Source organism: Salvelinus alpinus, chromosome 3, assembly GCF_045679555.1.
Source record: "Salvelinus alpinus chromosome 3, SLU_Salpinus.1, whole genome shotgun sequence".
NCBI lineage: Eukaryota > Metazoa > Chordata > Actinopteri > Salmoniformes > Salmonidae > Salvelinus > Salvelinus alpinus.
Window position 1 is genome coordinate 23,320,795 of NC_092088.1, and position 14,929 is coordinate 23,335,723.

Here is a 14,929-nt window from a genome sequence, read left to right on the forward strand (position 1 = left end):
GGCTTTTGAGGACATTTGAACACGACTCGGGCATCTGATCTGACAAATCTGCTGTTTTCTAATATGTACCAGGATCCTCCTTGCCCTGGTTTCTACTTTTCAAACAAAATGTTTTTCTTTAGAAATATAACTTTTTATTGATACCCTGGTGAAGTTTGAGAAAATTGCAAAAATTGTAGCTCTGATATGGCCATAATAGAGTATAATCTATTATGGTTAGTAGGGGTTGCTGGGCAAAGTACAGTATTTCTCGCTCTGCTGTAGTGTATTTGCTGTAGGCAGGCAGTGTACACAAAACATGGTCCTCCTCCTCAGGGGGTGTGTCCAACACAGGGGCTTTCGCTATTGGTGGATGTTTCTCCTGGTAACCAGCATCCACTGTTATCAACAACATTGGACACATGAGAATCGGAAACTTCATCTGATGTCGAGAAACGGCGTTAAATTACCCGTGTAAATATATATGGGTTGTGAGTATTTAAACAATATTTAAACCATTTAATCTAAGTTTATATTGTCTAAAAACAGGAAGTTGATAAAAATGATGAGTGGTAAACTACCTTAGCCTAGTCATTCGTTAGCTTAGCTGGCTAGTTTAGCCACAGTTTATTCCTGCAGCCAGCAACATCAGCTAACGTTAGCTAGCGCCGACTTGCTAGCTGCATAGCCTGCACAAATAAAGCTGATTATCTAGCTAGCTATGTTTCTTAAGTCACCGAGTGAGCTAACTTCAACATCTGAAGTGCATTGTTGAAATGTATGTGAAATGCAAAAAAACTGCCGTTGTAACAATGACCAAAAATGTAGCCAGGGCCAGAATTTTAGCAGCGGCGTGCAGTTTTTTCTTATGCGGGGAAAAAAATATATTTCGGGTGCGGCAACATTGCTGTCGGACGGTCCTCTTAAAAAGGTCATAATCTCGGTTCATTTCTATTTCCTTGCTACAGAGTTGAATTTAGAAAACCATCGTGGATTGACATCCTCTCAAAATGTGGAATTAGGGCTATGTGAAAACCAGTGTCTGTGATCCCACAATGGATAAAGTGGTGAGTGCCGTTTTATTTTATATTCAAATAATTGGAGAACACAGTAGCTGAGGTCATGTGGATAGACGTCCACTACAAAAAGGGATGGCTTTGCGTCTCACTGCCATGAAGCTTGATTTATGTGCCTACTCCCCACCTCTAAGGTGGGGGATTTTGGTCAGGGGCAGAGGGAGCCTTGTAAAAGAGATGCATATCCTGACAAATATTAAAAGGATGAATAAAACGTTTTTAGGTTTGTTGATGTCATGTCTGTGCCTCTTTACGACATTTATTTTTTTATGATTTGATTACCTACGTTGTGACAAACTCGAGCACATTTAGTATTTTGGGTATTTTATTATGATTATATTAGCCGGGGTGGGGTACACGCGTTCTTGTAGCCTATGCTCGCTCCATAATGTGGTTTATGGATTTCAATTGATTCGATGTTTGGTGCATACAAGGATGCCAGTCTGCTGGAGTTTCTTTAAAAAAAGTATTACATAAGGTGTGCGAATAACCCTCTTTTCAATAGATTGCCTACATGGTCACTTGCCAAAGTCAGTATTGCACCTGTTATAACATAGTCATATATGAACCAGAATCTGGCTTTATGGTGAATCTCCTTTTAAGCCCAGGGAGCAGCTATTCAATTTGCCATTCACCAGCTTTTCAAGCTTATTAATGTTAAAATGCATTCATTACGCACCAAATATGGAGTTTTGATTACCACCTATAGTCATGTGTTGCCACCACAGCGGGTATGTAGTTCCAAAAAAGGTTTAAGTAAAAATGTACAAGCAACCAAAAAAAAAAAACCTTTTCGGCACCTCCAATCACTCACATCCAAAGGATCTCGGATTGCTACAACATCTCAATCAATACATTGGAGTTGTCGAAGACGCATTCTATTTCGGTTGCATGTAACTTTTTTACTTGGACCTTTTATGGAAGTACATACCATCCGTGACGGCAGTAAATTAGGATAGTTGCTAATCGAAACAGCATATTTGGTCAGTAACAAATGTATTTTGACATTGTTAAGCTTGAAAAGCTGTTGAATGGCCGCTGCTTCCTGGGTTTAAAGGACATTCGCCACATCAACATCTCCTGCAAGACCAGATTCTGGTTATAGTCATATAGTGCATCTATTCTGCTGTTCTCTTTTCTTCCTTCACCTTTCCCCCTCTTCCTCCAGTGCTCCTGCAGATGTTGAAGCCTAGTTGGCTGCTAGACTTATGTAAGAGAGCTAGGGATTTCATCCCCTTTTCGGGTGATTCCATGCCAGCATAGGCCGAAAATATTTTTGGTATCTCTGATTGTTCTGGCAATTCTTACATCAACACTTCATTGGAAGGAAGAATGTTCGACATGCTTTTTACATTTTGTATCACAAATCTGTGAACCATACATGATACAGACAACATATTGGTGTTGTTATACTCCTTAGAGTATGTCTAGATTCTGAAGGGGGAAAAATCACATTAATTTATTCAACATAAAAAATTGTAATACTGTATCTCAAAAGTGCCCTTTTAGATTTATCATATTTTTTGACATATTGTTAAGAACAATATAGGCTACTCTTCAAACATGTCAAATTTCCAGAGTGGGCTCTCTGGTAATTTTAATAGGTCATTAGGTCATTCACCTAATGCAGCAGGTAGTCTAGTGGTTAGAGCATTGGACTAGTAACCGGAAGGTTGCAAGATCGAATCCCCAAGCTGACAAGGTAAAAATCTGTCGTTCTGCCCCTGAACAAGGCAGTTAACCCACAGGCATTTGAAATAAGAATTTGTTCTTAATTAACTGACTTGCCTAGTTAAATAAAGGTAAAATAAAAATTAACCAGTCACAGCCCTCCTTTAGGATTGCAAATCACCAGCAGAGTTCTTTTTTAATCAATTTTCCCATAATTTCAGAATGAGCAGAGAGCCCACTCTGGAAATATGATGTTCTCGTAGGGTATATTGTTCCAAACAATGTCTTTAAATTCTCAAAATCCAAAGCGGTACTTTTGAGGGTAATATTGTTATTAATGTTTATAATGTTGAATAAATTAATGTGAAAATGTGTATTTCAGAATCTAGACACTCCATATTTGAGAACACACTATAAGGAGTATAATGAGACCACGAGGTCGTCTGTATCATGTACAGTTCATGGATCATAAGGTCTTACAAGAGGCATGTATAGGTATAAAATGGGCACAAAATGGTTTGTGAGACAAATATAAAAAGCATTTCAAACATCCCTCGCAATGAAGTTTCTATGTGAGAATTGACAGAACAATCTGAAATAACCCAAAATATTTTCTACCTACGTGGAATCGCCCTTTCACAACCTGCATGAGCCTGTGAATTTGCTAGCTTGGTTATATTAAACGTCTTGCTATTGTCAATACTCAAACCAGAATACAATCCTCATAGCCTATCCATTATCTTCATTTCAAAGATGCAGTCTGATGCTAAACATACTCCCATTCAAAATGGTTGAAGTTATCTTATCATTTGACACTATCTGTTTTTGTTTTTCTCATCACATTTCAACTTCAGTGGACTGAGCGCATGACTATAGAGTTCACACTACACTTGCTACCAAAACATCCTTTTTGTCTTTCAATGTTATGTCTATGGTAAGTAAACGTATTGCAGTATTTTAGTGTTTCTTGTGTAACGCATGAGTCTTACAATAAACCAATTGAATTTAGGGCCCATCTCTTATTAATTAACTCCATGCTAATGATGAGTATGAAGTCATTTGTATGGACTTTTAACCGAAATAAGAATTTGTGGATTTCCATTTCGATAACCAAAGATTATGCCGACACTATTTGTGAAGATTTCAACGTGTCATCTCAACCATGGGTCGTATTTACTCAATTTGAAGGTTGGTTGCTAGGCTATGACAATAAACAGGGTTAATGATTTAGCTTGATTCAAGACTCTGCACCTCTTCTCAAAATAATCACTGCAGCATGACCCGGTGTATTGTGATACTGTACGTCTTCGCATGGCTTCTCTGTCTGACACTGCTTCCTGTTGTTGTCTACCTATCTGTGAAGGAGAACCAGAGGTGTCAGGGAGGCTTGGCTGCTGAAGAGATACTGGATGAATATTTAATCGCCCTTCAGCACAAAAACAGGTGAACTGTGAGGCAGGCACGGGCCTTTGGGAGAGGCAGCTCCGGTTACGCTGAGAGGACACAGTAGCTGACTGTCAATAGGCTTATACTCACACATATAGGGTAGACTTTGGTTGGTTCCTCGTGCTGAGAGATTGAATGACACCAATGATGTATGAGTGATACCGACATGCAAACTGTGTGAGGACAATTTGGTTTCCATGGAGTAGGCTTCGCTCGTTTGACCTGCTTGCATATATATAATATAATGCTCTCTCACATGCATACAAAAACCATGGAAACAGACTTAAAACATGTTTTTTTCATCTCATTTTCAAGTGTAGATTCATAAACCTCTTTTATATGAAAATGTGTGTATTTTCTAGTGATGAGTTGACCTTTGACCCATAGGATCTTAAAGAGACTGAAAACTAAAGAGCCCAAGGAGATCGAGCTAGAGCGTCTGGAGCAGGGCTTCTCCATCTATTTGAACGGCGCTAATGCTAGCAAGCAGACCAAGAGACCCTGCCAGAAGTCTGTCACCTCGCCACCGCCGGCTCTGAGAGCTACACACACGGCTGGTACGCAGCATGCAGGACTAAAATAAATCCGCCAACAACTTAGCACTAAAATATATTATTTCAGTGTCCCATCAGCAACTGAGTATAGACTACAACCCATCTCTGCTACAGTACTACGTCCTTGTTAGGCTATTGTAGATTCTGTCCCTGTTTGTTACTACTTTATGACTAAGCTAATGTTTGTGGCATCCCTGAACACCAACCCCGTCCCTCAGTTAGCATTTAGCATAGTATAATGCTATGCCCACGGCCGTTGAACAAATGACGATAAGTGACAGTTGTAAACCAGCGGCCATTTTCCCCTCCTCTGTTTGTTATGGAACCATCTGTGTCTGGTTTTCCTCTTCCTTCGAGGGCGGACTTGACTGCTCATGTGCAGTGTCTGTGTTCTCGCTTTCTCTGACTCATCGCCAGATGCCTCCAGAAGGGGTTTGCAGCTAGCAGAGGAGGAGACCTACGATCTGGAGGTGAACAGCAGCAAGAGGAGCCACACCGCCCCGGGAGAAGTGCAGAGGAGAGAATGGGTTCAGGTACCGCCAGTCTAGTTAGTCTACACCTTTTGAAAGAGAATGTCTAGTCATTCTATTTCTATAGTATCTGGTCATTCTACGTCTAATGGGTGACGCCGACAACCCTGTTGTGGTTGAATAGATTTAGTGAACGAATCAACGCTCACAGACATGGGTTGTCACAAATGGAATAGAATGTAGTGTATGTGTTTTGAATAGTGTTCTATTTTCGTCTTTGCAGAAGTCGGTCAATATTCGAACAGAACAAGGACCCTGTTTGCGGATCTCTCCAGAGAGACGGTACTCTGAAGACTTTGAACCCTACGACAGTATAGAGATGGAGGTACAGTAGGAAGAGAACAACGGTCCTTTGTAGCTCAGCTGCATAGCGCTTGTAACGTTCAATTCCCGGGACCACCCAATACTTAAAATGTATGACCGCATGACTGTAAGTGGCTTTGGATAAAAGCGTCTGCTAAATGGTATATATTATATATAATTCCCACCAGGCTCATGCGTGCGTGGCTGTGCACTGTTCTTCAGCATATTTCGATGGTGTGTGTCAGCGTCTATAAATGTCAAATACAGCAGTCAGCCTGAGTTTGCATGATTTGCATCTCACTCTGCTCTGTCTTCACCCTGTGCCTCTCCAGCGGTCGAGTCCCCGTTCTCCTCGTAGCCCCCCGCGAGACTCCTGTAAGGTGTCACGTTCGTTTGGCTCCAGGGCTGATGGCCGAGGAGGTAGCCAGGCGGAGCCTGAACATCAAAGCGAACGGGTCCTACTCAACATCGACGAGGTCAAGGTGAGAGGTCAACTGTTTGTCTCTCCCTCCTCCTCGGCCCTCTTCTCTCTCTCTCCCTCTTCTCGCTTTCTTTTTTCTCCTCTTCTCGCTCCCTAAGATACTGTAGCGTATTCAAGACACTGATCCAGGCTACCAAAGTGCAAGAAATACAGCCATCTTCATCATTTCCATCTCGCCAGATTACATGTCGCAGTAAATCATTGAATTCTATCCAGAGAGTGCTGACTTAATTTACAACTTTTTAAAATTTCCTCTTACGCCAAGCAGACATTCCCTTCAAAGCAATATAAATCAAGGCACATAAAATGTATAACGGCCCCGTTTCTTCAAACTGCGTTATAGCTCAGTGTTAACCTTGTTTGTGTTACATATGGTGCAGTGGCGTGAGGGTGAGAGCTGAGTAGTTTTCATTTTGGTCACAAAACGGGATGAAAACATTTTTGAAACTGAGGAGGAAAAGCCCGTGGTTGTCTGATAAGAAGACCAGTTTCCATTTCCATTTCAACTCATTTGAACATACCCTTGGTGTTTTTTGCTGCTCAGGTGCTTCGACGGAGCCTGGAGGTGAGCGTGCTGAGGAGCAGCAGGGGGTCGGCGGGGGAAGAGTCGGACGAGGAGTGGGTGGAGGAGCAGATCGAGAGGGAGGAGAGCACGGAGAGCCTGGAGGAGCTAGGCCTGCCTCCCTCCTCCAACAAAACATCTGCTGACACGAGTCATCCGCAAGTAACTGGGCCCAAAGGCTGCCTTCGCGACCCTGCAGAGCTCATGGTGTTGGACTTTGGGCCCTCTCCTAAAGGTACTCCCAGCAATACGGATGACAATATATTCATGTTATTCAGCCAGGGATGCATCTTAACATTCAACTATAGTGGCTTCCTTTCCTTGTCCCCCCCTTCATTTGCACTGATCTTAAATGATAGGATAGGTGAAAGCAATATGTTGGATGCCTACTTAGGATTTACCCATGCAGATGTTTGATGTCATTGCAGTTGAAGGGAAAGAGACATGTAGAAGACGCCTGTTAAGAGGTTTTATTGAGATGCAGCCCGGAATTTGCTTCAGGTTGTCTCTATTCCTTTACCTTTCTTAAACGTTTCCTCCATTATGTTGCAGGCCGTAAGATCGAGCGTTCGCTGTCGGCCAAGAGGAAAGACAACATGGAAGCCTACGTCCCCACCAAGCCTCTGCCGGTGAAGAGCAAAACTCTGGACAGGCCCTCTTCAAAGGAGTGCAGGGATGGCAGAGATCCTCAACGTATGTTCTGTTCTTCCCTGTATGCGTGTCATTCATAAACCTAAGAGGCCTTAAGAGTATGACTCCCTTACCCCCTCTCTTTCTCTCTCTCTCTTCCCCCTCTCTCAGGGCCGAGGAGTCGCGTAGAGCGCCCCCTGTCTGCAGCGAGGAAGGCCTCCCAAGAGGAGCGCGACTCGGAGGAGACGGCGTGCAGGGTGCTCCAGGCCCTGCAGATCGAGAACAGCCCACTGCAGAGCCCCGAGCCCAGGGCCTTCAGCCGCACCCCGGTAGGATAGATAACAATCATAGAATGTAATTCTATATCTATAGGCACAATCAGGGGTGTGCTGTTCTGGGTCCTCTAGTTGGTTGTGTTGTATTCTTCTAATCTGTCTGCTGTAATGATTCATGTTTTACATCCTAGCCTATCCCTATCTCTCTTATTTTCTCATCTTTTCTACCTTCAGTTGAACCTGGTTAGGCTACCACCCTATCTTAAGTCTAACTCCATTGAGCTCCTCCATTCTAAATCCACAGGTGAGAGGACACCACATGATGAACGGCTCGCTGCGTGACGACGATGACGACAAAGATGAAAGTGGGGTGACCAGAGCCATGCAGAGAATTACCCTCATGGGTCCCAGGTAGTGTATTGCAACGTTACACGCTAGTGTCATTGCACACTATGCGTTAGGTGTTGATCCTTAACCACTATATGGAGAGGAAAAGGGAAGTTACTATCTAAGTCTATACCAGGGGTGTCAACCTCATTTTGCCCCGTGGTCCACATTCGGTCTTCACCGAGGTCCGGAGAGCCGCACTGGAAATGTGTTATATTTTCTCAAAATGTGCAAAAAATAGTCATCTATCCCTCGTTTTATTTGAATTTTCGACGCTCCCTGACTATTCAGCTTTCATTTTGGTGATTCTTAGCAACCTGGAAAGAGGGTAGAGACTTTAAATGTAAGTCCAATATCATTTCTACACAGTTACGGTTTGGTTTGAGTCATTTTAATGTAGACTGATGTTTTTTATTTTTTTTTATTTTACTCAAACCACCCGCAGGCCGCTTTGAATGGGCTCGCGGTCCATATCTGGGTCTATACTAATCCTTTGACTGTCACAAAGGAAAAAAACATTGAATGGCTATGTTCCAATAGTGTCCACACTAGCATACTACAGAGAAAGAAACCATCTATAAGGTATGGATATCGGGATGTGGCCAAATGTAGTCTTGTCTGGTGACAGTTTAGAATGACACTGGCATCGCTAACTCCCTCATGCCTGTGTACTATGTGCTTTCCCTTGCTGGGATGAGAACGCCGTGTACAGACTCTGCAGTACAGTAACAAAAAACTTGTGGTAATGCAGTACGTCTTGGATGGCCGGCACAAGAGCACCAGTAACCGTATACCTCCGACCGAGGCTCTCTAACAATCAGAAACGTGTCGGTGGTAACCTAACCTCTCTGACCTTGAAGCGGGTTTAGTCAACAAAGCTGTGGGGAGTCTTCAATAACTGTCAGTGACCGTGCATACATTTCCATAGATGATCACCGAGAGCAAGGTCAAAGACTATTGATGTGGTGAAAGACACAATACAATTGATGACTAATCATTTTCTTCCAGGCAACAGCAGAGACTACTGAAGGCGTTGGAGAAACTGGAGGCAGGCACAAACTTTGACAGCCCTCAGACAGTGAAGACAGACAATAGCAAACCACCGGTGAGTCACTCCATCAAATACCAGGGCTAGGAATGACTAAGCGTAAAACAACTAGGTGAGACAAACAGTGAGGCTAAACATAGAGCGAGAGAGACACACACAAAGAGAGATCTACCAGCGTTCTAACTATATTTTTATGATGCTAAGAATACACTGTATGAAGTGACGGCTTGACTCGACTCATGAAGCTCTGCTGTTGTCATGGTGGCAGAAGAGGCGCGTCTCGGCCGAGGCACCGCCCACCGTATACGTCACCATGGAGATCCTAAGTAACTGGGGGAACAGGGGCCAGGTGGGGCTGACGGAGATGCAGTTCTTCGGCCCAGGGAACAGGAACCTGTACGTGTCGCCACACGACCTGGACATCCGGAACGCCGACTACCCTGGGAACCTTGGCGCGCTGGTCAACGGGAAACCTAAGGTGAATTGAGCTCTGCCCCCAAGCCTTTCTGATAACACTAATTGAACTATTTGGAAAGGTCTTGGTGCATTGTATTTACTATTCATGCATCATTTTAGAGGGATTTTTGGTGACACTTCCTATGAGTAGATACCCTCTTCGTAATCCACTATAAAGGCATTAGAACACATTAGAACACATAAGGAATCATGAGACAGCTTACGAGCTGTTATTAGCCTATGTCGTGCATGACAAACCATTTTGCATTGGTGCTATAAATACGCTTTATACCCATTTAAGCGCTGATCATAGTCCAAAATGTGTATGTCCACACGGAGATGTTCTAGAATATTGGACCGTTGCCTTTCATGCTTTCCGAACTCTCAGTGCGGCTCAAGCTATTTCTCCAACCGTGACCCCATTCAAATGAATAGAAGACGCGTACGAGGAGCCACGTTGGTTGGGAATCTTGGGGAGGTGCGCGGTCGTCCCCCGCGGACGGTGTCTCAGTAGCTACAAACAAGGTTAAATAAATACAAAATAAATAGCTATGTCACAATGGGCCGCCGGACTATCGTGGCTTGGGACTGATACTTTGGGAAGAGGGTCTTCAAAGTGTTACCGGATTATATTGGGTCTCTGGTCATTTTAAGGGAATGTATTCATCTGTTTTCTGACTGAAACGGACTGCTTTTCTCTATATGTTGTTGCGTATTGTTTTGACCGCCAGACCACGAAGGAGCGTCATATGTGGACCTGTCCTTTCCATCCTCCGGTCCAGCTCTACTTCATCATCAGGAACACGGAGCGCTCTCCGGACTTTCAGATATCCCGGATCAAGATCTGGAACTACAACAAGAGCATCAATGTAAGAGACCAGACTGACAGGTTGAGTATGAAATGGCACCCTATTTCTCCTTATGTCGTGCACTACTTTTGGCCCGAGCCTTTGCGATAGAGGTTGCCGGTAGGTTGCCAGTTCTAGTGAAAAGGGTTGCGTTAGGTGAAGATTCAAATGGAATCTGGTAGAAATGGTACTTAAGTTGTTAGCACGTACTGTGTGTGCAACCCTTACTTACATATGCAGCCTCTGATTGGTTCATCACGCCAGTCCTAGTTCCGGGGTTACCAAAATGCACTCCATCGTTTGTTAACAGTTGCTCATAAATCCAGCTTGCTTCAGCCAGCCCCAGTCATTCTAGAGGGTGACCACCATATTGGCAGCAGGCTTTAGGAAGGAGGGTAGTTGTGTTTAACCAGTGGCTGCGTGAGCTGCCAGTCAGTCCAAATGTGGAACAGTGAGAGATTAACCCTGGAGGATTAGTGAAGGGACGCCCGGGTTACTGCTTCTGCCTCCCGGCCTGCTGCTGTCACAGACGGGACTGACGGGGCACGAAGCCCAGGCAACCAGGGGTCTGTCTGGAACTATGGATGTTATGGGTTGATATTAACAGTGTCTCTGTTCATTGAGTCCGTTGTTAGGGTACTGGTGGTGTGTTTTAAGCTGCGAGGTAAGGAGCAGTGTGATACAGTTTGATCCAGTGGGTGGAGATGCACTGATTTAATGAGCAGGGACTGAGGAGATTTGAGTCTGGTTTTAGCCATCCACTATGTCTGTCTGTGTGTTGGTAGGGAGGCTACTTACGGTTAGCTTTACAGTTGACTATGTCTGCACGGTTAGCTTCGTTTCCCCCAGGTATGTATGAACATTGGGGCCTACAACGAGGAAGCTCCTTGGTTAAAAGTACGGTATCAGTTTCAGTTTCAATGTTGATCTAGCGATATCATGGTAACTTGAATATTCCAGCTCTTTGACGTTTCCCTCTTCACCTCTGCATTTAATTTTTTTATTTTTATGTATTTGACTCGGAGTTTGTTTTAAGGTTTATTTTCTTACATGATATCAATGCATTAACTAAATATTGCCCTGCTTAGAGCCTGAAATAGCCGTACTGTTCTTTTTCAGGACCTGGACATTGGCGCCCGGCATGTGAATCTTTACCTCAACAGCACGCTGGTGTTCGAAGGCGAGCTGGACAAGGGCTGTGGCAACCAGGTTTTCGACTACAGCACCAGCATTTCCCTCCAGGCACTCCAAGTTCCAGAATCTTTCTCTCCCAGCCTCATGGCGTTCGGACACGGTCTCTGTGGCGCCAGCCCACAGCGCCATTATGACAGGAGCGTGGAGGGGAACAACGGAGGGCACCATGGTGACCCCAACCACGGACTCTCTCTCGCTGAGGGGCTAGCCCAGGTCAGAATAGACTTAGAGGATAAAACGTACAACCCCGTCACCCCCATGTCTACACACCGTCCCCTACAGAAGGACTCCTTTGACATGGACCCACCGGAACTGGACCTCCCCCACCCCCCTCTGAAACAGCAGCTGGAGCAGTCGGGTCAACCCACAGAGCGCACAGTCACCACCCAGCCTTCCTCCTCCAGGACTCCCCAGTGGCTACAGCCCCTGGCCCGGAGCGCCCCTGAGGGCTGCGAGGCTGGGAGGGAGAGGCCCCTCTGGCTAGTTCCCCAGCAATCTGTGGAGTCCAAACCTCCCCTCCCCCAATCCTCCTCGACCTCGGTGCTCCCGGAGCTGGGCTGTAACCCGGGGAGGGTGTGTCAGGGGGTGGAGAGGACGGTGAACGGGGGCCAGGGGAGTGCAGACTCTCTGGACCTCGGAGGTGACCTGCTGGAGGAGCTGAGTGACCAGCAGCGCCAGGACCAGCCTGTTAGTGGACGTAGGAGCTCAGCCAGGCACAATAACACTAGTAGTACCAGCAGCAAACCAGCAGTGGAGCACCAGCATGGAGCCATTGGACTGTCCATAGGTAGCTAACCCAGTGTGTATGCTATGTGCTCGTACCTGTTGTGATCCATTCCATACCTTTCCATACTTTTACAGCTCTATTATCTACTCTGCATACTGCGCTGTGCAGGAAAGAGACGAGATGTTCATTTGAATTCATGTAACCGTCTTAAGGTCAGACAGAATGATCTCTAGTGGGAGACTGTTTGTCTACTTGCCTTAGTTCTGCAACTCAATAATGACCCCCCCCTCGGGATCTGACATTAGTTTCCCAATGTTCGTGTCAACGGCAGAACCAGACATATCTTTGTTTGTTCCTAAATAAGATTATAGAGCAGACAGATTGCTGCATCACATCAAATCTACATCCTATAATAATCTTTATCTCCCTGACAACAGACTTCCAGCCAGACCCTCTAGTTATGGGTCACCCCCCCCGATCTGGAAACACACAAGGCACATGCCAGCTGGCTCTGACAATATCTATTGTGGACATATCACCTTGAAGTGGGTCAAAGACTCTTTGACTAGCATCACACCAGCTGTCGGAGCTGGGCTATTCAGTGTGAAAATGACATCAACATTACCATGAATTTTATCTTCTACATACCTGGAATATGTAAAAAATAAAAAATAAAAAATAAATAAAAAAAAAGGTTATTGCGAGCCATAACTTTAGTAGTATAAATCCTGCTCTCAAAATTATATAGAGTAGTGCTATAATGTATAAAACGGGCCCAAAATGACCTTGCTTTCTTCCCTATTGCTCTTAACTACACTTTTATTATGTACTCTGCACTGCCTTTGAGGTAACATGAGAGTGTGTGTGTTGATTCCACAGAGGAGCCAGGTTCAGTATCGGGCAGCAGCAACCGGAGGCAGCAACGTACCCCCCGGGCCCATCTCCGCAGCCAGCAGGACCATGACGACACCCTCATGGAGTCCTGGGACTCCCTCACCAAGTTCAACCAGTGCCAGCGTGGTCGCATCTCCAACATGAGCTTCGAGGGCGACATCTTTGACGAGTTCCTCCAGCGTTCCTCCAGAGCCGCCACTATTGCCATAATCCCCTCCTCCGGCCCAGGAGCCTCCTCCTACAGCCCCGTCCCCCACTCATCCCACCTCTCCTCCCCCGCCCCTCAAGAGGGCCTCTGCGATGACCCAGAGGATGACCTTTCCGCCGAGCCGGAGCGCGAGGAGGAGTTTGAAATTCCGGTCCTCCCACGTGGTCAACGTCTGGTCATTAACATCTTGTCCACGTGGGGCGATCGCCACTATGTGGGCCTCAACGGTCTCGAAGTCTTCAGCTCCAGCGGTCAGCCCCTCCTTCCCACCCACATCCGCGCCGACCCGCCTGATATTAACGTGCTGCCTGCCTACGGAAAGGACCCGCGTGTGGTCACCAACCTGATCGATGGCGTCAACCTCACACAGGACGACATGCACCTGTGGTTGGCACCTTTCACCCAGGGGAGGAGTCACGTGATCTACTTGGAGTTCGCCGGGCCGTATCAGGTGGCCATGATAAGAGTGTGGAACTACAACAAGTCCAGGATCCACTCGTTCAGGGGGGTGAAGGAAGCTGAAATGCTGCTGGACGGGAGGTGCATCTTCAGGGGAGAGATCGCCAAGGCATCAGGGACTCTGTCTGGAGGTAGGGGAGCATTAGTGAGGGACAGGCTCTCTCCTATGACACCCAAATGGGTAGTTCTATTTCATTTCAGCAAGCCATGACACCCACCATCTCAAATTGTTCTGAAATGGTTTCGGATAAGATAAGCACTCTTGCAACATTACATTTGAACTCTGAGAAATTCAACTAATTGATCACACCCAAATTGGCCATTTCAATGTATAGGATTCATATAATATTTAATAAATATAGTACCCAACGTCCAATTTGGACCAAACCTCTTAACAATGATTAAGCCACCCACTGACCCCCCAACCCCACACCAAGCCCACCCCAACATCCAGTATACAGCATCAGTTCTCTATGTTTGACAAGTAGTATGAAGCTGTGGCTTGGAGTATTGTTTATTCATACTGTGTAATGTATTCTCAGTAAATTGGGTGGTATTGTTTTCCCCCCGTTTAGAGAAATTATATGTTGAAGTCGCTTGCATTTCCCCCCATAAATGTGTGTTAAAATACCAGGTTTTGCCCACTAGGTGCCACTAGTGGGCACCTAGTGGGTGCGTCCATGAAAGCGTCCATGAAAGCAATTAAGTTTGTCCTTCCATTAGTCATAATCTGTGTCCAGGAAACGGCCCCTCTGTGTGTAGTTTATTCCCTTCAAAAAAGGTCTGTATTAGACCATTCCAGGTGAACTGAATTGCTTTCATGGAGAACTGGCTTGACTTGTGAGGATGACCACACAATTTATTTAAATCACCAAAATGCGATCTGGGAATGACAAGAACATTAGAACTATTACGTTAGATTATAGAACTAACCTCCACTGCTCTCATCTTAGGTCTGGACCAGTTCGGGGACACCATCTTGTTCACCACGGACGATGAGATACTGGAGGCCATGTCTCGCTACGACGAGACGTTCTGCGGGGAGGCAAAGGGCTCCGAGGGGCTGGTTGGATACGAGGAGGAGCTGCAGAGGCCCCGCACGGCCGACGGAGAGGGGGAGGAGAGACCTTTCACCCAGGCTGGCTTCAGACCCGAGGACGACCTCACGGTGAGTCTGACCGGACTGACTTGGACTATACAG

General features: G+C 45.6%; 1 protein-coding gene across 4 annotated transcripts in view; it reads left to right on the forward strand.

The window, feature by feature from the left end:
* The first annotated feature begins 210 nt into the window (after positions 1 to 210).
* LOC139570329 (katanin-interacting protein-like) overlaps positions 211 to 14,929 on the forward strand; it is a 29,075-nt gene continuing 14,356 nt past the window's right edge. The window contains exons 1-17 of one of the 4 annotated variants that reach the window (XM_071392126.1): positions 211 to 470; positions 948 to 1,046; positions 4,090 to 4,169; positions 4,560 to 4,729; positions 5,144 to 5,259; positions 5,480 to 5,581; positions 5,892 to 6,041; positions 6,585 to 6,837; positions 7,155 to 7,295; positions 7,404 to 7,561; positions 7,812 to 7,918; positions 8,903 to 8,999; positions 9,214 to 9,420; positions 10,130 to 10,267; positions 11,366 to 12,227; positions 13,047 to 13,859; positions 14,682 to 14,896. In XM_071392126.1, the coding sequence (XP_071248227.1) occupies positions 1,035 to 1,046; positions 4,090 to 4,169; positions 4,560 to 4,729; positions 5,144 to 5,259; positions 5,480 to 5,581; positions 5,892 to 6,041; positions 6,585 to 6,837; positions 7,155 to 7,295; positions 7,404 to 7,561; positions 7,812 to 7,918; positions 8,903 to 8,999; positions 9,214 to 9,420; positions 10,130 to 10,267; positions 11,366 to 12,227; positions 13,047 to 13,859; positions 14,682 to 14,896 (3,621 nt within the window). In that variant the 5' untranslated portion in view covers positions 211 to 470; positions 948 to 1,034. Of the gene's footprint in view, positions 471 to 947; positions 1,047 to 2,223; positions 2,266 to 4,089; positions 4,170 to 4,559; positions 4,730 to 5,143; positions 5,260 to 5,479; positions 5,582 to 5,891; positions 6,042 to 6,584; positions 6,838 to 7,154; positions 7,296 to 7,403; positions 7,562 to 7,811; positions 7,919 to 8,902; positions 9,000 to 9,210; positions 9,421 to 10,129; positions 10,268 to 11,365; positions 12,228 to 13,046; positions 13,860 to 14,681; positions 14,897 to 14,929 lie in introns of those variants that run through there. The other 3 variants (XM_071392125.1, XM_071392127.1, XM_071392128.1) reach the window with 3 other exon arrangements.